Raw genomic sequence first — 25,138 nt, forward strand, 5'->3', positions numbered from 1 at the left:
AATCCAATTTATAAATTTCTCACCAAATCCAAGCTTATGTAAGACTTTCAACAGAAAACTATGCTTAACTCTATCAAAAGCATTTGCTAAATCAAGTTTGACAACCATACCTTTTTCATTGCGACTCAAGCTTGAGTGAATTGCCTCTTGGACTAGAATGAAATTGTCCACTATTTGTCTACCTTGAATGTATCCTCCTTGGCTTTTCGGAATGACTTTGGGGAGGATGAGCTTGAGTCTATTAGCGCTGACTTTGGTAATCCGTTTGTAGCCAATATTACATAGCGAAATTGGGCGAAACCTGTTGAAGGTGTTGGCTCCTTTCTCTTTGGGGATGAGAGCAAGAAAAGCAGAGTTCGTGCTGCCTCTGATTTTCTGGAAAGCTTGGGACTTAATAACCATTTTGTACAGATCTTTTTCCACAATCGACTAGCAAGATTGGAGAAATCTGGCTGAAAAGCCATCCGGCCTAGGGGCTTTGTCTGGGTCCATGGCAAAGAGGGCATCCTTGACTTCGTTCTTGGTGACTTTAGCTTCAAGAAGGTGATTCATTTCATCAGTAATCAGGGAGGGGACCACGTCCATCATATCAGAGTTTTGATCCAGATTTATATCTTCACTATACAGGTTTTTAAAGTGAAGGGAGGTAGCTTTTTTTATGCTTGCATTGTCTTTGTGAATGATGGGGCCATCTTTGATTTCGGAAATGGAGTTGGAACATTTCCTTGCCTGAGCTTGTTTGTGGAAGAAGGAAGAGTTCCTGTCACCTGCTTTGAGCCAAAGGCTGCGAGACTTAAGTCTCCAGTACTCTTCCTCAGCTAGACAAGCCTTGTGATAGTTTTGCTGGAGCTGGGCTTCTTTGTCTAGAATCTCTTTTGTTATGTCAGCTGTTTCAGCATGGAGATGATGATTTTCCAGAGTGCATTGGAGTTTTTTCCTTTCATTGGCTGGATTGGGCAAAGATTTGGCCCAGCTTTTCAAAGCCCTTTTCACTCTTCTGAGCTTCTCCTCCCAGACAAAAAAGGGTGAGCCTTTGACTGGCTGCATCCAGATGCCCTTAACTAATTGCATGAAGTCTAATTCCTTAGGCCAGAGGAGGCTAAATCTGAAGGGAATTGGTCTGAGGTCAAGCTGAAACACCAGTTCCAGCTTGATGGGTTTATGATTAGAAGTGCTGCATGGGAGAATATGAACTCTAGCCTCTAATCCAAGCAGAAGAAAAGAACTTTGAAGTAAGAATCTATCCAATCTAGAAGCAATGTGGCCAGGACCAATTCTTTTATTAGACCAAGTATACTTACCAGAGATTGGCTTGATTTCCAGCAGATCCCAGTCCTGCATAAGGTCCTCGTCCCATTCCCTTGCCAGATCTCGAACAATGCAGCCTCCTCTCTTGTCTGCTGATAAGAGAGTGAGGTTTAGATCTCTTGTAATGATGGTATTCTCTAGATTAATGAGAACTGCTTGGTTTCTTATGGATTCCCAACAGGCCTTTTTTCCCCAGCGTTCACAGGGATGTACACGTTGAAGAGACTAATAATCTCTTTTGAGTCTAAATGCTGCAGTTTTAAGAGCATCCAGTGAGTGTTGAGGGTCTCAGAAACGATTGAGAATTTGCTAGCGTTCCAAAGAGTGCCCAACCCACCGGAAGCCCCATGGGTAGTGTCACACGGAATGCGTCGATCTTGCGGACAAGATTGACCTCCCTAGTATCTAACGATATCTAGTGACAAGGAAGCCAATCAAAAACTATCTTTCTCTAAATATGCAATTTATAAACAAAGGAAAACAAGTGTTTTAGGCCTACCTTGGGTCCAATGCAAGTTTGTGGAAGCCTCACTTCTTTGATCCAAATGAGCTCCCTTGTAGCGAATCTGCAAGCACAAACAAGCAAACAAATTAAATAGCACCTGAAAAACCAATGTAATAAAGCATACTTATCATGATGATCAAGGAATTCATGAAACAAATGACATAAGACAATTTGTTGAGAAAAATGAGTCTGATTGTATTAATTCAAATCAAAGAAGAACTTTACAACCTGTGCCTTGATGCTGTACAAGCTCCTCCCAGGGTCCAACAAGAAGTCTCCTCTACTTTGACAAGTTTCACTCTCTTCCCAATGAAGCCAAAAGGTATGTGATCTCTCCTCTCAATCTTAACTAGGAAGTCTCAATTCCACTAGCATTTACCCTAAAAAATGTTCAGCTTCTAACCTCCCTAGCAACCAGCCCAATGCCTTAATTTATAGTGCAATGGAGGGAAGTTACTAGGTCCTCCTTCAAAGGGATAGCTCCTCTCATCAAGGGATTATCTCCTTCTCTTTTGGTATGCATGAACCACCTAAGAGAGAACCATCCACGTCAAAATTCCTTCTAGAATCATCTAGAATTAACCCAAAGTGAGTTTTTTAGAATAAACTTGAGCCATTTTGACTTTCACAGGGGTCTGCACCCACTCCTTTAGAGACGGAGCGGGTAGGTCCACAGGTAACATTAACAGGGGGTGCGGGACCGCAGGCAATAGTGAGAGAAAGTGTGGAACCAGAGCTTTGTTGATTTTTAAGGTCTTTCTCTCATTTTCAAAGCTTGACATGAAGAGCTAAGGTTTGAGACTTGCTTAGGAGGACAGTATGAATGATGATAGACCCATACTGACTTCAAATAGTCATGGTGACAATATTTTGTGTAACAAATTGCCCCCTAAAGTGCGAAGTCTGTAGTAGATGAGGATTTCATTTATCATCTAGGAAGAGTGAAGTACTTTATCATTTCGAGGATCATCTTGTGGAGAGCCCGGTTGGAACCTGTAAAAAACATTCAATGCAAAATATATATATGAGATCATATCATCGTTGAGGTAGGCATTCCCATACTCAGATCAAAACTGACTAGAAAACTAACTACTGCTCTGATATAGGAATGATCTTGTAATACATCACAAGTATAGACACATGTAGACACAGTATGGGCGCAACCATCAGTTTATGAATAGTCCACAGTATAATGAATACAAAATTCCTCGCAGCCTGGATGACGGAAACTAGATCCAGGGTCTTCATTTCTACTTCCCGAAACAGTACGATTCTATCCATGCGAATGAATGTGTTGAAGTCGAACATGGTAGAAACTACTTGATTACCAGTCATTGATGTAAACTGTTAACAAGTGTGAGAGAAACCACCAGTAATTTCAATGGCTCTCAAAGTACTTAGTACAATCCATGAGATGTGAATAGATGTGTTGATGTCGAATATGTCACGGAATCCTTTGATCGAAGGTCAATGATGCAACCTATCGTCGAAGGCGAGAAACCTGCCATTGAGGCATGCAGATCCCAAGGTACTGACAATTTCTAGATCATCTTTCTAGATAATGAGCTGAAGTCGATAGAAAGTGATCCGTCGTAGGCAAGCCCACAACACAAAATCATAGATCAAGTTTGAAGAAATTTAGTTGCAAGGACTGACTTAGGGATGGTCAAGATGGATGACAGATATTTTGCAGATGAATGGCTTATTTGCACTGACCTCTTGAACACATAACGACACAGCAGATGGTTTGGTGACAATTGACCCAAAGTTAATACCCAGAAACCGGCTGAAGACTTTCAATATGGTTTGATCAACTGTTAGGCAAAGGATTTCCCAACCCAGGTGAATAAAAGTGTCATGTTCAAGAGTGGTTACAGCATATGACAAACAGGCTCATTTTTCTCTCTTTTCCCCCACCATTTCTGGCAAGTACCTCTTTATTTTTGACAAGCTTGAGAAGGATAACATTTGCTTGATTATAAGCTCATCCTTTGGATGAGTCCAACTTAGTTTAAATTCGAACCCTAAGAAGGAGTGGTTCGTTCCTGTTTGTAATTGAACAGGTCCTTTACTATTAAATTTTAACGAGTCCAGTATAGGAGAAACTCGACGTTTTTCAATTTTAGAGAGTCTGAAAAACTTAAGAAGACACCATGGTTGTCCTTTTTCGTAAATTTGTGTCTCCCAAGCCCGAAAAAGTATAAAATAATACTTGAGAGAACCGCTTGATCATTATGACCAAGGAGTACTTTTCATAATTAGTGCCTCTGATCCGAAAAAGTAAAAAAGCAATCAATGACACGTCGTTTTATAACCAATATCGAACTTGAAATGACAAAAGTCCGGAAATATTTTCATGTTTTTAGGAGTTAGAACAGAGCTTAAAGAAGACTCTAAGGTTTCACTTTTTCGTAAGTTTTAACAAGTTCGAAAAAATGATAAAAATGTACTCATGGTTTTCACTTTTTCGTAAGTTTTAATGAGTTCGAAAAAATGATAAAAATGTACTCTTATGGCCGAATTTCAATTTAATTTACGAGCAGGAAAAGACAGAAAGAACTCGGAATTTTCATTTGTTTTACGAGAATGAAAGATAGCAAAATAATCTCGGGATTTTCATGAGTTTAACGAGTCTTGAAAATAATGAAATTGACTCGAGATAGGTTTCATTTTTACAAAAGTTTGAAACAGAGAAAAACTATGCTTCAAAGTAGTTTCATTTTTACACAAGCTTGAAACAGAGAGAAAACTGTGCGTGAAAGTAGTTTCATTTTTACACAAGCTTGAAACAGAGAGAAAACTGTGCTTGATGCCCCCTAAGCATAACTGCTAGAGCACATGCCCCCCAGCTTCATTTCATTCAACTAAGTACACTGCTGGTAATTAATAGCTGGATGGAATGAAGGTTCATTTACGATATCATTTGAAAGACTCGACCTAAAACTGTAAGAAAATTATGCAAAAAACTGAAATAAGTAACCTAAATATACAACTTAACATTTATGAGATCTAGTCAAACTCTCGACTCAATTAGAGGAGGATTTGTTTCATTTTTTAACAAGCTTGACACAGGAAAAGAACTATGCTCGGATCCGGTTTCATGTTTACACAAGCTTGAAACGAAAAACTATGCTTGTTATAAGTTTGCATGCCCCCAGCATAATGACGCAAAACGAAGTACATGCCCCCCAAGCTTCATTGCATTCAACGAAGTGGATGGAATGAAGGTTTACTTTCATTTTTTAGTGAGGTTGACACAGGAAAAGAACTATCCTCAAAACCCTTGTTTCATTTTTTAAACAAGCTTGACACAAGATAAGGAACTATGCTCATAACTACTCTCTACAATCTACCTAACAAGGAACTATACTCTAAAAACCTTGATTCATTTTTTAACAAGCTTGACACAAGACAAGGATCTATGCTCTAAAAACCTTGATTCATTTTTTAACGAGCTTGACACAAGACAAGGAACTATGCTCATGACTACTCTCTACAATCTACCTATATAACCTATGACTCCTTGTTTCATTTTTTAACGAGCTTGACACAAGACAAGGAACTATGCTCATACCTGATTCATTTTTTAACGAGGTTGACTCAGTAACAGGAACTATCCTCTAAAATCCTTGATTCATTTTTTAATGAGCTTGACACAAGACAAGGAACTATGCTCAAGACACCCTATTTCATTTTTTAACGAGGTTGACATAGGAAAAGAACTATCCTCAAAACCCTTGTTTCATTTTTTAAACGAGCTTGACACAAGATAAGGAACTATGCTCATGACTACTTGTTTCATTTTTTAACGAGCTTGACACAAGACAAGGAACTATGCTCATGACTACTCTCTACAATATACCTATATAACCTATTGATTCATTTTTTTAATGAGGTTGACACAGGAAAAGAACTGTCCTCATACTCACTGATTCATTTTTTAACGAGGTCGACACAGTAAAAGGAACTTTCCTCGACCAACTGATTCATTTTTTAACGAGGTTGACACAGGAAAAGAACTATCCTCACACCTGATTCATTTTTTAACGAGGTTGACTCAGTAATAGGAACTTTCCTCGAAACAACTGATTCATTTTTTAACGAGGTTGACACAGGAAAAGAACTGTCCTCATACTCATTGATTCATTTTTAACGAGGTCTACACAGTAAAAGGAACTTTCCTCGAAACAACTGATTCATTTTTTAACGAGGTTGACACAGGAAAAGAACTGTCGTCATGACAGCCTATTTCATTTTTTAACGAGGTTGATACAGGAAAAAACTATCCTCGCAGACACCTGTTTCATTTTTTAACGAGGTTGGCACAGGAAAAGAACTATCCTCATGGACACCTGTTTCATTTTTTAACGAGGTTGGCACAGGAAAAGAACTATCCTCATGGACACCTGTTTCATTTTTTAACGAGGTTGACTCAGTAACAGGAACTATCCTCTGACCAACTGATTCATTTTTTAACGAGGTTGATACATGAAAAGAACTATCCTCATGGACACCTGTTTCATTTTTTAACGAGGTTGGCACAGGAAAAGGAACTATCCTCATACCTGATTCATTTTTTAATGAGGTTGACTCAGTAACAGGAACTATCCTATGAGCAACTGATTCATTTTTTAACGAGGTTGACACAGGAAAAGAACTATCCTCATGGACACCTGTTTCATTTTTTAACGAGGTTGAGACAGGAAGAAACTATCCTCGCCCATTGATTATGCCTTCCAACTGGAAGAAAGACATGTCAATGGACACACCTTGATCATGGCTTCCAAGAGGTCTTCATTAGAAGGAAGAATAGTTCTCTGGAAGGAACACATGTCAAGGGACTCAAAAGGGATAAGAACATCGTGTTCAAGTAATCCCATAGAGTTTTCCATGTCAATTACCGGATCTAAATCAAAGGAAGATGAGCAAATAGTGAGAGGCTCACTTACATCGGTAACTGAAAACATGGGACCAGTTGCCACATAATTAACCCGTGGTGGGGTAGATACCACTTTAGAATCAAGAACATTTAGGGGTGTCATATTATTGGTAGTTGAAACAAGACTAGGGAACGAAAGCTGGTCTACAGTCACAATATTTCCATTGTGAGGGAAAGACATCACGCGAAAGAGTGTCGATACGACAACTTTCATTGCATAAGCATAGTCTGCCCAAGGAGTAAAGTGAAATCCAAGGGACCTTGAACTCCCATAAGATCAATACAGACAGTTTTACCTTCCAAGGTATTAGAAAACTTAGGAAGGATCCCTAAAGGTTCACTAATGGTTCTGTTAAAAGCTTTCAAATTTTGCGTAATAGGTGCAAGCTGAGGGGAACCCAAAGCTTTCCAAGCAGTTGAGGATAAAATACTAACAGAAGCACCTTCATCTACCTGTGTGCGGTGCATGTACCTACTACCAGCCTTGACAATGATTTGGAAAGGGATGGAGGAAGGAAGACGAGGCTCTGTCAGTCTATTCCAATCAAAGGAAAATACCTCAGTACTTGGAGCAGGTGAAATGCCCCTCGGCATAGAAGAATATGATGTAACAAGAAGAACCTGAGCGGTATGAAGTTCACTCTCTAAAGGGAGAGTGGGATCGACCGAATGTGAAATTGAATCGACCACTTGATCAACTAATGGATCATCAACCTGAGTGATATGAGTTTCACTCTCCAATGGAAGAGTGGGATCGACTGTACTTGAAATTAGATCAATCACTCCATCAGTTGACGGTAGGTTGGGAGAAAGTTTACGGTAACCAGTTGGAAATTCTTGCTCTGGAACAGTAAGGTTTTCCAACAATTTTGAGGCTTCATGCATGTAAGGGCAAATGTGAGTTTGATGACTCCCTTTGCATAACTTACAAGGAAACCTAACTTTACCCTTTTTCCCAGGAACCTGACTATCATTGGTTGATGGATCAATGGAAAGTTGATGAAATTTTTCTGAGCATACTTCCAAGACCTTTGGAATACCAGGACAATTGATAAGGAAGTGGTCACCCTTACAAAGCCTGCAAGGGTATTTGGGTTTACGATGCATGTTGGAGGTTTCCTCAACACAACTAACACTTACAACCATGGTTGTTGGTTGACTTCTTTCATATCTTGCTTCTTCTTCTTCTTCTTCTTCTTCTTCTTAGCTACCTGGTTACTAGCGTCAAGGCTTTTACCAAGCGAAGAGGAAGAAATGGAGGAAGAAAAATTAGGCGAAGAAGGTAAAGGGTCAATAGAAGGTTGGTGATGTTGAGATGGTGAACTCTGTTGAGGTGAAGTATTCGGTTGAGGTGGAACAATTGGAGTATTTGGGGCCAACGAAATTGAAAATAACCATATCGGTAAACCTATTGTAAATCCAGGTAATGACAAAGTAGCCATATAAGGAGGACCAACATTTCCAAAGAAAGGAAAAGTACTAGGATCCTCGTCAAGAGGGGTTCCTTGGTTGGTAAATTCCATAACAGTTGCCATTTTTTCAACTTCAGTGAATTTTATCAACAATTTAAAATTAACAATTAACAATTAACAATTCACACCTATGATCTCTAAAAGTAAAAACAAACAAATTAACACGCGCTATCAAATCTAGGAGTCAAACCACACACAAACAGTAACTTTCCGTACCGAAAACACTAGTTGGTGATGAAATCCAACATCGCAGAATTCAATACAGAAATGGCGGTTGGAACAGTTACCCCGACAACCTGCTTAATGAATAGACTGGCACAAGTTTATCCACTAAACCGTCTCGAGTGAAGAGAAACCCCCAGAAAATCCAAGTGAGTCTAGTCGACGTCTGCTCCAGGTACAGTGGGATCTTCTCTCCACCGTCACCTTAGGAAAGAATCCTATAGATTATGGCCACTAAGGTTACCAACGGAAACAAATATACCTGGGGGAACAGTCTACGATCTGATACGCACGCAAGGGCAGAGTAACAACGCTCAATCCCCTTGAAGGCTCCTTGACATAATCCAAGGTTTACCAACAAGTGACCCCAGGCTCCTCGACAATGGTCAATCCGAGGTTTACCGTTTTTAATACGTGAATATCTTCTATCGTTCCCAATGAGGAAGGATTGATTACCTCACTGGTTTAGATATGATCTCGTGCTTCTCCTTTAAGAGGATCTTTCCCAGAGCATAGATGTAACAATTGGAATTTATCTCCTACCGCAAGATACAGCTACTTTTTTGTTTTACTGTCTTGGAGAGTTAACTAAAACCTATTCCAAGACACTAGCCTAAGCTAGATTGGTGGAAAGAGCCCTAAAAATGTAAAAATTACTAGATGAATTTTAATTAAGCGTTGTGTTATTTAGGCTGTTATTTTTTTTTTCTAGTTAAGACTAACCTAAGTACCCACGGGGGATTTGAACCGGTGACCTATCGCAAGGAGTGCCTTAACAGCGCACTCATTCACCGTCAATCCAAAGCCCCGTGGGCTTATTTAGGCTGTTATTACTCAAAAGGGTAAATGGATATGAAACCAATGGTGTTATGACCCGACTCAAAACTGAATGCAATCGAATATGATAATGTAATCCTTTCAATTCAATGAATCCTAACTAAAGTAAGGAGAGAGTTTCCATTCACTTCCAACAATGCAAAAAATTGATCACTAAGAGAAAATATAACAAATTCTCTAATGCACTAATTTTATCAAGAAAAATTAATGCAAATCAATTCCCAAACAGTTTTATTTTTATTTTTATTTTTGTATGTTAAAAACAATCATAAAAATATGTAAATTCAAATCAAAGAAAACTAATCTAAATCTACGATTGATTTTTCAGAATGTAAACTGTGCAATTGTAATCTATGCACAATTCACTTGAAAAGTATGCAAATTTAATCTATGCACATTTTTCATTCATATTCTGAAAATGAGAATTCTAATTATGCAAATGTGATCTATGCAAGAGAATTCTCAAACACAAGATGATTCTAATGTAATGTAAGAACCAATCAAGTGCAAGTCAAGAAAATTGGGTGAGAGTTCCAAAGATCAAAAAATAAAAACACTCAAAGGCAATTAACACTCATACTCAAAAAGATGAAAATTTGTGAAAAGACTGAGACAAACCTCCAAGTAATGACCAAAGGAAATCAAATTAAGAATTTCTCAAAAAAGAGACTCAAAACACCCAATTGATAAAAGCTTAAAACAAGAACGTCAATGGAATGAACCTAAGAAAAGTTCCTGACAAGTCATGTGCAGATCTGGGCAGAGGCTAAAAACACGTTAACAAATCCTAAGTTGACTGAAAGAGAAAATTTTAAGTTTTCCAAAATTTTGATAGGGTTCTCAGGCCCGTAGTCCACACATGTGCGGTACCGCTCTATGTGTAAAGCAAAAGTGCGGATAGGTCCGCACTTTGTTACAAGCAGAGGGTGTGGTCCTCTCCCAAAAGTATGAAAAACAAAAAATAATTCAATATCTACTAAACCTACCCAATCCCACACACATCAAGTCAAAAACAGAAACAAAAACACAGTTTCTCAAGTCAAAGTAAAAGCAAATCAAAAAATCAATTCCCCAGTGGAGTCGCCATTTTGTCACACGGAATGCGTCGATCTTGCGGACAAGATTGACCTCCCTAGTATCTAACGATATCTAGTGACAAGCAAGCCAATCAAAAACTATCTTTCTCTAAATATGCAATTTATAAACAAAGGCAAACAAGTGTTTTAGGCCTACCTTGGGTCCAATGCAAGTTTGTGGAAGCCTCGCTCCTTTGATCCAAATGAGCTCCCTTGTAGTGAATCTGCAAGCACAAACAAGCAAACAAATTAAATAGCACCTGAAAAACCAATGCAATAAAGCATACTTATCATGATGATCAAGGAATTCATGAAACAAATGACATAAGACAATTTGTTGAGAAAAATGAATCTGATTGTATTAATTCAAATCAAAGAAGAAATTTACAACCTGTGCCTTGATGCTGTACAAGCTCCTCCCAGGGTCCAACAAGAAGTCTCCTCTACTTTGACAAGTTTCACTCTCTTCCCAATGAAGCCAAAAGGTATGTGATCTCTCCTCTCAAGCTTAACTAGGAAGTCTCAATTCCACTAGCATTTACCCTCAAAAATGTTCAGCTTCTAACCTCCCTAGTAACCAGCCCAATGCCTTAATTTATAGTGCAATGGAGGGAAGTTACTAGGTCCTCCTTCAAAGGGATAGCTCCTCTCATCAAGGGATTAGCTCCTTCTCTTTTGGTATGCATGAACCACCGAAGAGCGAACCATCCACGTCAAAATTCCTTCTAGAATCATCTAGAATTAACCCAAAGTGAGTTTTTTAGAATAAACTTGCGCCTTTTTGACTTTCACAGGGGTCCGCACCCACTCCTTTAGAGACAGAGCGGGCAGGTCCGCAGGTAACATTAACAGGGGGTGCGGGACCGCAAGCAATAGTGAGAGAAAGTGTGGAACCAGAGCTTTGTTGATTTTTAAGGTCTTTCTCTCATTTTCAAAGATTGACATGAAGAGCTGAGGTTTGAGACTTGCTTAGGAGGACAGTATGAATGATGATAGACCCATACTGACTGCAAATAGTCATGGTGACAATATTTTGTGTAACAGGTAGATATTTCTTTCGCCTCACATTTGTTCCAGAGTTTCTTACTAGCCTGAAGGAAGACAAAGTCTTCTAGCTTGGTCTCATGGATGAGGAGTATGTTAGGAGCTTATGTTCTTATTAAACTTCTGATGGCTTCTTCTTTGATTCTGCTCCCCATACCTCTACAGTTCCAGGAGACTATCTTCATCATTTGTATTTCTGGTTGGCTCCCTTGGAGCCTTGGGGCTGGTTTCTCGCCATCTTTGTTTTTGATGCTAACAGCTTCTCAAGGGTTGGCTGGCTGCCTTGGAGCTTATCTTTGAAATTTTCCTGCTCTCTTTTTTCCCAATCTGTTTTGCGGCCTCTTGTGGATCTCCTTATCGAAGCTTGGGATTCTCCTATTTCCCCTTCTTCCTCCGAGCCATCCGATTCATGCTCATCTTCCTCTACTTCGACAGTATTTCCTTTGGAACTCTCAGCAAGGCTTGCCCCCTTGGGAGAAGAGGGGGTACCTTTAGAGGGTGGGGTTGATTTTTGATTGTCTGGATCCTGTGGTTCCTCTATTTGCGAGCTTAGAGGGGCGAATTTATTTTCTTGATCCATTCTGGAAGGGGGTTGCTAAGGAGGTGCCTGCAGGGGACCTCTTCCGTTTGGACCAACCTGCTCTTGGGTTTTCCTGGCATGCTTGACCTAGTTCCAGCCTTCTTCTTTACCCTTGTCTAGTTCCACATTAGTTGGGCATCCTCTGGCGAAGTGACTGTAGACATGGCACTTTCGGCATTTGAAAGACAACTGCTCCTAATCTAGCTTGTGCAAATAAGTCCAGTTTCCTACTTTGATTTTGATGGTTTCCGGGAGACCCACCTCTAGATCTACTTCTATGCAGATATGGGCACAGTCATATTGATCTTTGATGTTTTCCCGATCTATGAATTTCCCAAGGGCGTTTCCAATTTGCTTCAACAAGTCCCAGTTCCAACAATGCACTGGAAGGTTAGGGAGTCTGACCCACACAGGGACAGTCGTGGGAACATCGACTACAGGGTCGAAATCTGGCGTCCATCTGTTGAGATACAGGCCCTGGGGGCCCATGAAATAGGGGCCATTCTGAAAGATCAGGTCCTTGTCGTCCTTTGAGGTGAATTCGAAGAGGAAGAACCCTCATCCTAAGAAGTAAGAGGTGACGCTACTCTTGATCAGAGGATCCTAGTTCTTGTTGACCCAGGTCTCAGTGGTCTTAGGAGAAGGCCATAGACCGATGAACTGGCCAACGAGAGCCCACTCAGCCAAGGAGAGGGCGACTTGAATCGGAGTCTCTGGCGGCAGGGAAATTTCAGGAATGTCTTCAAGCCTCTTGACAAACTTGGCTGCTTCACTCTTTTTCTTCTGCGGCAAATTGGCCAAGAGCCAAGAGAAGGCTTTGACAGAAGAAGGCGGGGGGTGGGGGAGGGCCTGCCTGGGGAAAGCCTAGCTTAGTAGCCCCGCCTAACAGCAGACGAGTGCACAGAGACGCAAGAATTCAAGAGGGGAACGCAGGAACGACGCAGGAGGGCAGAGGGCCCAAAGCCACGGGCCGCAAAGCAGAGGGATCAAGGGCGCAGAGGTGCCGAAGCGCAGGCTAGGGCTTCATGGCAGTGCTCTAGGTCTCGATCAAAAAAACCAATAATAACTTGATTTTTCTATGTGTTACACCAATATTCTAAATAAGTTGTTAAGAGTTATTTATTATTAAAATATTATCTAACAGTTAGTGAATTAGTTATTAAAGAATATTCTAAAAAAGTTGTTAAGAGTTATTTATTAAAATATTATATATTTAGTTATAAAGTAACTGTTAGGAATTTATTTATCATAATTATATATATTAATTTTTAATATAGCAAGAATAATTCTTAAATTAAATAGAATAATACTATAAGTTGTTAAGAGTTGGTTACAAAATATTATTTATTTATAAAAAGGTGGTTAGGAGTTTATTTATTTTAATTATATTAAATAAATTAATGTATAATATCACAAAAAAAATATATTTAGAAATAAATTCTAAGAACTTAATGTATTTATAATACTATAAGGGTTAAAATAAAATATTTACTATTAAAAAAAAAAGGAAGAGACGAGTGGAATCACGAAACCATTCTTACTCAATTTCCAACCATCATCCTTGTTAAGATTGCTAGTATGTCTCTGAGTCTCAAAAGCCTCTCTATCACAAAATCACTCTTACTCAATTTCCAACCATCATCCGTGTTAAGGTTGCTAGCATGCCTCTCAATGTCAAAAGCCTCTCTAAGCTTCCTATGGTGGAAGTGATCAAAAGCTTCTCTAAGCTTCCTATGGTGGAAGTTGTTAGCTACCTATACCAATAGGTTTCATTTTTCATGATTGACAGGGGAAGTTCCAAATATGCCCTACTTTGATGGTGCAAAGATCTCATATTTGTGTGGAAAACACCTATTTGCAGTTGTTTGATGCTGTCCTACTTTTGAATGGGTGATCCAACAGTCTAAGCTGGGTCATGCCATATTTCAATTGTTGTTGTAGATTAGAGAAAGAAATCTGTCCAAACTGTTCAATCTTGGCAGATCAGTAGTTAGGTAGAGAATGAAGGTTCCCAACTGCTTAATCTGGGGCCTTGGAAGTAATAAGGCTAGCCTTAGATAGAAAATCAAAAGGAAATGCCAAAGGAAAAGAAAAAGGCACATGAGGGTTTGCAAGTCTAAGTGCACCCTCCTTGAAGTAATAAAAAATGCTAGGCAATAGAATGGGTAGGTAGATGGGGTTGCAGAAGCATGATTCCTTTCATATCACTGGCCTAAGCAAAGAAAACACATGGTGGCCAGTGCAGATCTTCCTATTCAGCAGTTTTGTAGCAACAAAGTGAAGCATGTCTAACTTCCCAATCATTCCCCATCAAATTCCTGGCTAACATCCCACTATCACCTTGGTTCATGAGAGAAATCAAACTCATTTATTGATCCTTGTTGTATAGAAGAGCCACATTTCCTGTGTAAAAATCTTTTCATTTTGATCTACTCTCCTAACTAAGTTTGTTCCCTAAAAACTTAGTGTTTGCCTCCTCCCTTCCATATCTCCTATCCAATACTAACTACTAACTCCATTATTACTTAATTCCCTATATTCCCCTTTTCCCTACTACTATATCATCATTGTATATAAAAAGCCCCAAAGTATATATTCCCCCTCCCCTAGGCAATATAGCCTTATAACTTCAAAGGTTGGAGCGCTAAGAGATTTAAGCGCAATAGGCAAAATAACGCCAAAAACAAAGTTTCGAGATTGAACCAAGATCTGCTTGGTTTAACAGCCCTAACCCCGCTTTGCGAACAAATGTTAATTAACCCATTTTGGCTTATAAATCATCGCAAAACCCATTTTCCCCGCTTATCCAAAGTTTTGATTACAGCGCGCATTCCACAAAAAACAAAAGAAAATATTATTTAAATGCCGTCGGGTCCCGCCGTATCATGCTGGCGATTTGCTCTCCCGTCGTCCATTGGATCATGGTCCTCCCATCCGACGGCTCATATCAATATCGGACCGCCCCCGATGCCCGGACGATAGCGCCCGAAATTTGTCAGACCATGGCGTCAGGGCTCGGACACGCGTCGCTCCTGAGTTGTATCGGGCGGCCTCCTGCCAAAACCACGCCCGTACCTCAAGCGGTCCGATATTACCGCTTACCACCTTTGTTTACCGCCCACCACGTCACGTCCATGTCACGCCTACGTCACTGCCACCTCAGCGTCGCATCACCGCTCCATCCGCCATCGCCCTGAGTTGTCCGCCACGTCCCCCATCCACGTGGACCACTCACGGACCGCCACGTCATCATTCCGTACCATGACCCCACCTATGACGTCATGCTGACGTCATCCAAGAAAAGCGCGCCAAAGGCCGAAATTCCTATATTTTCGCCAAAAATCACATTTTTCGCGTTTTGTTACCAAAAGATTGTTGCGCCTCCTGCATGCAATTTCACGTTGTCCTCGCCGCCAACCTGCAAGAAATTGATTTAAAGACTGTGGGTGCCCTCAATTCACCTGTTATTCCACCATTGGCTGATTGCACCAGGTATTTATCAAAATCTCCCCTCCGCGCCTGGTTTTTTGCATAATTCACCAAAACAAGCGAGAAAAGAGAGAAAAACACTGTAATTGGCAGAAAATCCTCAGTGACCAGTGTTCCATTTCCCCCTGTAAGCTCAAATTTACCCACAAAGATTCCGCATTGTGCCAAATTACCATAAATTCGCAGTCTGTTTGCGCATTCGCAAATCTCAACCTCTGCTAGACCAATTCACCAGGAAAACCACTCTCGAAACCCGACATTTGCTCATTTAGCCTCTCCCGGGAAGCATTTCAACTCAGTTTCCTCACTATTTGTCTTGTCCCCTCTGCAAATTGCCCTGTTCCTGCAAAATTCATTACTCTGTGTTGCTGTGCCCAGAAAAACAAGCTCAAATCCAATTCAAACTACCAATTGACCATGGAGACACCAGTGGCATTGAACATTGCACCCTTAAATGCCCCACAAAGAGAGATAGAATGGCAGGCCCTGGCTGACAGAGACTACCAGATGGCAGAAGTAATTCCACTGTACAGCAAGTATCATATTCATGTACTCAATGAGTTGAAAGCCAAACACCTCAGTGGAACTGATATTCTAGGGATTTGGGACTCCAATTTGCCCATTTTCAATCTTCCTCAAGTCAATGTCCTCCCAGATTTAATTCATCGATGCAGTGCCAACTATGATCCATGTCAAAGAGCTGTCCTTAGTCCCTCAGGTTCAGTTTTGTTCCATTCACCCCTGAGGCTATAAATCAAATGCTGCACTTTCACACTACAAAGCCATTGACCCCTCTGTCCATGATGCACTTAATAGACCAAGGAGGCAAGCTGTCCAGTGCCCAAATCATAAAGATTAATCAGCTATTCATTGAACCAGGCTCTCAAACTGTGAGGACCCCTCCTATAGGAAATGTATATTTCAATGAGTTGGGCAGGTTGCTTGTGGATATGATCAGTTATGTCCTGGGTTACAGGTCAACTGAGGATGCTGATGAAACCATTCTGGCAATGATGTCTATCTTCTCCCCTGGAAAGCCTCCTTCTGTTCACTATGATTATGCTGCATACATTGCCAATAAAATTCATGAGCAATTGATGAATCTAGAGAGGGAACGGATATTTAGATACACTTCTTACGTCTATCACTTGTTCCTATTTTACCAGCCTGATAGCTTCCCTATTACTCTCAAGAAGTTTGATGCTCAGGGAAACCCAAGGTCTGTGGTATTTTGGTCTTCAATCTTTCATCATACATCTTATTCACCATACAGCTACTGTGAATTCATAGACCTTTTTATCCATCCAGCCATGTCCTTGCTGTTGAGTGCCCCTCCTCCAAGATTGACAGATGAGATGCAAAGAATCCTCCAGCTCTCAAAGGCCTACAGCATTGGGGATTGGTACTTTTACCAACACCATACAATGATCAGAATATATGGTTGTGAGTTAGCCCCATATAGGCTACCAAGATATGTCCCTATGAGACTCTTTGCCTTAGAGTATTTCAGACAATTTGGAAATGCAGACATGGTCCATTTCCACAGCAAAAATAAGAAGGTACAACTCAAAGTCAGAAACCAGCTAGGCCCATTTATTTATAATAAAAGAGAAGAGGCATGGCAAGAAGCAGATAAGATCCTAAAGTGCCTCGAGTTGCAAACCAGTTTCCTCTGGATACCCTATGATCCCAATCATTTCATTAGTCTTAGAAGGGTCAAATATAAGTTGGCTAGCTATGATCATGTCAGGTTGCCTCATATTGAAAAATATGCAAATCTATTAAGATGGAAAGAGGGCACTCTAGAAGAGGCAAGTACTAAAGAGGAAATAGCACAAAAAGAAGCAAAGAAACTTGAGAAGGAAGCTGACTTGGAATATTGTGGACAGGTTTCTTCTTCTTATCATACTCAACTTGGAGCAGTTGCCTCATCTTCTACAGCTCCCCAGCAAGCAGCTCAAACTACTCCTCAGGCAGCCAGCACAGATAAAGGGAAAGAAATGGAGCAGCAGCAGACAATCCCAACAACAGAACAGCAGAGAGAACAGACAGAACAGCAAGAAGAAATGGCTGAGGCCCCTGTGTCTACAGAACAATAGGCTCAAGAAAGTGTGCCTCCAAGGCAGGAAACAGTAGTGGATACCTCGGTGCTCCAAACCCCGTTGAATGAAGAACGAACTAGGAAGAGGGACAGACAGCAAGAAACTCCCCTCACTACATCAGCAAGTCAACAAGGGGAGAAAAGGAAAAGATTAAATCCTTTTTCTGAAGAAGAGATGCCTATTGGGCCATCCATAGGTATGGGCCCCCCTAGCATGGAAGCATCAACCAGTTCCTTCCAGCAGGAACAAGAAAGACCACTTGGAGGAGAGGTCAGCTCCTCAAGCCAGCAAAGAAGGGTAGAATCCAGCATTAAGCAGCAATTTATTGATATTAAGAAAAGGAATGAGCCAGTCAGACTCCAACTTTACAATCATTTGCTCAAGATGGCTCCCACCAACCAACAGAGGCTCATGTTAGCATATGACATTACAGAGGGGAAGATGACTATGAGCCATTTCATGCCTACCATGCTGCAGCCACAGTCAGCTGCAGATTACATCAGAACCAACCTTGAGGTATTTGCAAAGGACATCCACCCAATGGACCAAATAGAGCTTCATAAGCAAACGGGTGAGATGGTCTACTCCACTCTTGCAGATAAAACATTTCTAGCCCACAAACTGCAAAACTCTCTCCATAATACTACTGCCCAATTAGAATTGGAGAAAGCATCTTCTCAAGCCAAAGACAATAGGATTAGGTCTTTGGAAGATATCATTATAGAGCTTGGGCATGACCCAAGTGATCCCAAAGTTGTGCAGGCACTACTAAAGAAAAAAGAGGAAGATATAGCAGCTTTGAGGAAGATGGTCAAAATTCCAGCAACCCTTCACCCTCAAACAGAAGATGTTGCTCAGCAGAGAAAGGACCAAGATGTAGCAGCCATGCTGCTAACTTTACACAAGCAATTAGTAGAAACAGAAAGGAGATTGATAGCAACAGAGGGTGCACTACAGGCAGCCCTGAAACAAAAAGAAGGAGGGCAGACATCTCAGCCCCCTCAGCCAGTGATTAACCTTGAGGAACCTCCTCAAATTATAATTCCTTCCACAGGACAAACAGCTGGGACAGGCCCTTCAACATCAGCACAGCAACAACATCAGGACAGGCACCCAGCCTTGATATGCAAAATATGATGAAATAACTTCAAGCTCTGGAGGCCCAGATGGCAAAACTAAATGAGGCCAAGGAAAAATTAGCTACACTTAATGAAAAGTATGATAAATCAAAGCAAAGTGTAGCTGAAAAAACAAGAGAGGTAAGGGCTCTTGAGAAGAAGATAAAAGAACTGGAGAAAGAGCTCTCTCTTGACAAAGTGGTGGCTGAAATCAAGAAAGTCCTGTGGGCCAATATTGGTCAGTCTATAACAGATCAATGGCAATATATTGAAACCATCCATGAGCACATAGATCTCATAGGCAGGGCCCAAAAAGAAAGTCAAAGAGCAAGGGCATCTCTAGGCAATATGCCTGAGATAGCCAATAGGATGATCAATGTCCTGAACAACCGCACAGGCCCTCAGCTGGCAGCAATGGGTATCTCTAACAGGACTGATACCATTTTATTAGTAAAAAGGGTGCTCACTTTGAGAAATCTTGTGCAAACATTGGATAGAAGGTGCCAGGAAATGCAGACAGAGGTGAACAAATTCATGGAGAAATTTACAGCATTGCATAACAGAGGCCTTCCCAGCTTACTAAACAATGCAGGAAGGTTACTATCCCATGAAAACTATGCCAAGAGGGTAAATACATTTGCTACAAATCAGATCACTGCAACATCAAGTGCCCCAGAGAAAACAGGGCCTGCATCTGGGCAGAGTCTCTATGACATAATAGAGAATTTGTTTTTTTATCATGAATGAGATTAGACATCTATTTGAAGTGCCTCCAAATTACTACAAATATACTGAGGCAGATGAAACCTTAGGCACAATTTTGAAACATCAGTTGCCTACTCAGGAATGGTGGACAAGCATGATACAGACATTGTTGTGAGGAAGTAGATTTTTCACCAAACTTTTGTACATCAATCATAAGTCATCATGTTCAGAAAATTGATATATTTACTATGACTGGAAAAGAGTGGACAGAGCCAACTCAGCAAACAAATTTGGACACTAAAGCAACACCGACAGATGCAGATGACAGGGCTGAGAAAGCTACAGCACGATAAAGCAATAAAGGGCGTATTATTCAGAATCAATGCAAAGCACCCTGCAGATCCAGTTGCCCTCAAAAGTCAAGGACTTCTGACAAACAGCCAGCAACTGTTGTATTTTCATTAAAGTAGCTTTTAATTTTGTAAGAAATATCTTTGAAAGTTGGTAAGAGCAGTTATTGTGTAATAACTCAGAACTGAGATATTTTTATGATATTTTTGTATATATGCACCCCCGCACAGTTATTGGGGGTTGTTGTTACTCATTTGTTCAAGAGAACTCGGCTGTATTTCCTCTGAAAGATATAATACAAAGGAGCTGTTGGTTTCCAGGAGATATGTTTGGCTTGGACGTGCTGTGATGAAATTACTGACTGCTGTAGGATTCTCGTGTTATGGCGTGATACAATAAGTGTTTTCTAACTGTATTTATGTTTTATCTCTTCTGTAATCTATCTGTGATGTATGGTGTTTAATCTTGGTAGAAAGGTAAAAGACTAGTTCAGGATTTGTCCATTAAAGACACCCTAAACTCAATCCTTACTACTAAATATGTTTTCTTCAAGGTTAGCTGCAACTGTGGAATTCTTAAATGCTCCCATTTGCTCTAATCACATGATAAGTCTTTATTCAGTAATTCTCTGTTGCTGCTGAGTAGGATTTGTTCTTCATTTCGTATTGCACTGTGAAAGAACTCTTAATTGCCTGTCCTGGTGTAATTTATACTGTTTTCTTTGCTAAAAATCAAAGTTTGTATCATGAATACCCATCTAGCCTTGCAGTGAACCTCTCTTTATCACAGACATCAAATCCTACTCATTTCTGGACTCCACATGCCCAATGGATTGAACTCTCCTTCATATTTGCATGCCCTTCCTTGAAAAAACAGTCTGCAACCAAAATTCAGACAAACTCTCACCTCATAACTAGCCTAAAATCCTCAAAAACGAAGTTAAAACTAAAAGAGAGAGCCCTCTCTGATTACAGGTAGGCTAGAACCTGTAATCCAAAGCTTGGTTAGTGGTCACCCCGGCTGTATTCCCTCAGGAGTCAAGGGGAACAACCTGGGTGTTAACATAAATGGCGACTCTGCTGGGGAGTGAATGAAATTCATAAATCCCCTGTCTGATTCTTAATATTGTAGATAAAGCCTGAGTGGCAGCCAAACAGCCTTAGAAACTGCCTCTGCTTTGCATTTGCAGGAGTACATAAAAGCTGCCTCAGTCAATCTTTTTTCAGTCTTAAGTTCCATACAGTTGTGCTATACCTGATCAGTCCTTGTCAAATATCATTATCTTCTTTGAAAATTCTCCCAAAGAAAATCATAGAAACTGGCTCCTAAGAAGAAAACTCGTTATACAAGATCTAACCCAGATCCAGATCCATCACTTGAGTTTCAAAATCCAAACTTGATTTCAAGAATCCTTAAGAGACACAAATCAGAAGGGACTTTATCAGATTCAAGTTCTGAAGCAGGATTTCAAACTAATATTCCAACCCCTGCTAAGGTTTCTCTACATCCTCATACCACTGTTCCACAACCTCCTAGTTCTTCATCTACTTCACAAGGTGTCCTTTCAACCCCTCCATCAACTACACATACCCTTCTCATCCCCTTTCCTCCCCTTATCCCATTCGTTCCTGTTATCCCTATTGTCCCACCAAACATGGCTAATAGATATGCTCCACTGCAGTTACCTGCCAATCCAGGGCCTATGCCCCAAGATTATCAAAGCAAGATTTCATATTTTGATGGCACTGGCTCTTATCCAGCCCTTCAACATACTAAGAAAATGCAGGATTATTTTGAAAATGATGAGATAGATGATGATGGGGTTAGAATGAAAATTTTTGTGCAAAGCCTAACAGGAGATGTAAGATCATGGTTTAGGTCACTCCCAGCAAACTCCATAGCTGACCCTGAAGCCCTGTATCAAACCTTTATCAACAGATGGGAGAAGAAAAAGGATCCACTTCATATTTTATCTGAATACAATACTATCAAAAGAGGTCCCCAAGAAACTGTCTTGGACTATTGTGCTCGGTTCAACAATGTCTACAATGCTATTCCCCAAAATCTCAGACCCCCACCTGATCTAGCTGTATACACCTTTCCCGATGGGTTTGATTCAGATATGGCATACCAATTAAGAGAAAGGGCTCCCCGAACTTTAGCTAAGATGCAAGACATAGCAGTTAGTGTAGAAGCCAACCTGATAGCTAAGAGAAATAGGACCAGAACTGAAAGAAAGACTACCTCCAAAGAAGAGCCTTCAGGATGGGATCAGAAATTAGATGCAATAATCACTGGTATGCACAGATTAGGTGACAGAGTAGAATCAGTTGAGAGGAAATCATCATGGGAGGCACCACAGAACAATCCTATCAGGAATCCCAATTTTAGAAGAAATCAAAATCCTAATGTTGGCAAGGCCAGCCGTGAACCAGAGATTAGGCCTCCGTTCCAAGAAAACTATGCTGAAGCATCCACTTCTAGTGAGCAGATAGATGATACCCACATCAATTTGATGGGCCTGAACGATGATCAACAAGTTTTTCTAAGTCAAGAAGATCATGAAGATGAAGACATAAATCAGTTCCAAACCAAATCAGGTGAATCATTTGATTTCAAACAAGGCTATGACACAACTGTTTTTGAAGTTCATAAGCAATACAAATTGAGAAGCAGAACTATAAATGTGACACAGCCTGAGAAAACAAAGGACACCCCACTGCCTAAGAAGGCTATTGTCACAGAGCCAATTGACAAAACTGATTCAATTACAAATGAAGTAACAGTTGAAGAGGTAATTGAAGCATTTCCCTCAAATCAACAACCACTGGTTACACCACCTTTATAGCACAATCTAAGCAACACTTTTCAAAAGGTGAACAAAAAGGACAAACCTCAAGATCAGATTGAGAGTCAAGAAGAAAACTTAATTAACAAAGAAAAAGTTGTTAACCAGAACACCAAGATCCAGTCTGAAAAACCTTTTGACTTAGAAGCTGAAATTGGTAAATTAAAGATAACCATTCCTCTTTCAGAGCTAGCCAAGCATAACATTTACAAACAACAAATCAAGAAGTCCCTTCAACTTACCCATAATAAAGATGATGTCAATGTGTTGGATGACACCCCAGAACTACGTTTCGGTCCAGAGGTTGATGGAAAGACAGGAGCTACTGGAATCTCACCTTTTTATGTCAGCTTGCATATTCATGATAAGATATTACACAATGCAATGTTTGATTCAGGCGCTTCTCATAACCTTATGCCTAAGTCAGTAATGGAGAGATTGAATCTAGACATCACAAGACCATATAAGGACCTATTTTCATTTGACTCCAGCCAAGTTAAGTGTTTAGGCTTGATAAAAGATTTATGTGTTTCCCTTGTCCAGTACCCAAATAAAACAATCTTAATGGATGTTGTAGTTGCTGATATCCCACCCAAATATGGAATGTTGTTATCAAGATCATGGGGAGCCAAACTCCAAGGTTCCCTGCAATTAGACATGTCATATGCCACCATCTCTGTCTTTGGGCAACCAAAGAGGCTATACAGAGAGTCACTCATGAAATACATGGTGAGCAGTGAAGAAAAACCTCAAAATTTCCCTATTTATGCAGTCCATTCAGACATGGATTCCTTCATTCTGTTCAATGACAATATAGGTCCAATATGTGATGACAAATCTGTCTTACTTGAACAAGATCTGCATATGAGTAAGCGATCAAGTTCCCAAGAAATCAAGGTTGAGCAATCAATTGATGAGACAATTCTAGAAGACAAACCAGATGAAAGACAAGAACTCCAACTTATAATCCCAAGTCATAGAGAAGCTGTTAAATCTCCCCTAAATCAAGAAATCCTTTGGTTTCTTGAGTTTGATGGATCAGTCAACAAATTAGGGGCAGGAGCTGGAGTGTGGATTCATAACAAACAAAGCAATCATGCAGAAGGTCGAGCCTATAGGCTTAATTTCAGATGTACTAATAATATGGCAGAGTATGAGGCTCTTCTGCTAGGCCTCAAACTGGTAAAATCCTTACAGGCCACAAAAGTTTCAATCATGGGAGACTCAGACCTAATTATTCAACAAGTGAAAGGCAATTTTGTCACCAATGACAAAAGACTAAGATCATACAGGTCTGCTGCTATTGAAATACTCAAAGCTTTCACTGAATTTCAAATGACCAAAATACCTAGGACCCACAACCTTCATGCACATAGTTTAGCTACATTTGCCAGTACATGCAAATTGCCTTTTGAACCCAACCATTGTTTTACAGCTGAGATAAAACACAGACCTTCTATCCCAAACAATGTCAAAGATTGGCAAGTATTTGAGGATGACACACAGATAAATAGTTTCTTGACCTTGCAGCATGAATTTTCAGGTTTGAACATTGATGTTGATTCTGTGAAAGACACACAGCCACTAACTGAAAAGGACCAAACAGCTATATCACCCAAAACAACAAATCAAATACTTTGTCCAACAACCTTTGACAAGGAAAATATACAAGAACTTAAACAATTTCATTTTGATGAAATAACTGGTGCAGAGGTAGAAATCATACAGCTAAAAGACAATTTTCTACCAACAGGCCTGACTCCGTTGGAGGACATTTTTGACTCAAATGATGTTCCTAGAAAACCAAAAATGCAACCCCTTAATGCTGCCATTGAAGAATGCAACATTGGAACTACTGAAAAACCGAAGATAATAAAATTGTCTGCCTCTTTACCTCCTGACCAGAAGCCTAAATACATTGACCTCTTTAAAGAGTTCCAAGATGTGTTTGCATGGAGTTATGAGGATTTGAAATCCTATGACACCTCTGTTATTCAACACACCATCCCTATCAAGCCTAATCAAAAGCCATTCAAGCAAAAATTGAGAAGAATCAATCCTATGCTTCTCCCTTCAATTGAGAAAGAGGTACAAAAAATGTTTAAAGCTGGTATCATAGCACCAATCAGGTTTTCAGACTGGATTTCAAATTTGGTCCCCACAAGAAAGAAGACTGGTGAGATTAGGCTTTGTGTTGATCTAAGGAATTTGAATCAAGTATCCCTCAAAGACAATTATCCCTTACCTAAAATGGATCACATTCTCCAAAGAGTGGTGGGGGCTTCAAGAATCTCATTGCTTGATGGATTTTCGGGTTTCAATCAGATCCTAGTCCACCCTGATGATCAAGATAAAACAGCATTCACAACCCCATGGGGAACTTTCAAGTATGTCAAAATGCCTTTTGGGTTGAAAAATGCAGGAGCTACATTTCAGAGAGCAATGGATATTGCTTTTGCTAAAGAGATTCATGATTTCCTTGTTATTTACTTAGATGACCTCACACCTTTCTCAAAATCTGACCAAGAACATCTGAAACACT

The 25,138-nt window shown here is 40.2% G+C and overlaps 1 protein-coding gene across 1 annotated transcript; it reads right to left on the reverse strand.

Moving 5' to 3' along the window:
- Positions 1-429: 429 nt before the first annotated feature.
- Positions 430-1,357, reverse strand: LOC149139903 (uncharacterized). Its single transcript, XM_089450853.1, has 2 exons — positions 1,302-1,357; positions 430-1,174 (listed from the first exon to the last, which is right to left on the reverse strand). The coding sequence occupies exons 1-2, from the start codon at positions 1,355-1,357 to the stop codon at positions 430-432; spliced, it is 801 nt and encodes a 266-aa protein (XP_089306979.1).
- Positions 1,358-25,138: the final 23,781 nt, after the last annotated feature.

The sequence above is a fragment of the Pinus tabuliformis genome, chromosome X (genome assembly GCF_031772625.1).
Source record: "Pinus tabuliformis cultivar Carrire ecotype Pingquan chromosome X, CPIR1, whole genome shotgun sequence".
Lineage (NCBI taxonomy): Eukaryota > Viridiplantae > Streptophyta > Pinopsida > Pinales > Pinaceae > Pinus > Pinus tabuliformis.

What these genes read in the sequence shown, in the direction of transcription:
- LOC149139903 (XM_089450853.1), bottom strand. Translation starts at nt 1,357, where the DNA reads ATGGGACGAGGACCTTATGCAGGACTGGGATCTGCTGGAAATCAAGCC. An exon ending in GGAAATCAAGCCAATCTCTG is followed by an intron (nt 1,175 to 1,301) that starts GTAAGTATACTT and finishes TCTCCCATGCAG; the next exon opens with CACTTCTAATCATAAACCCA.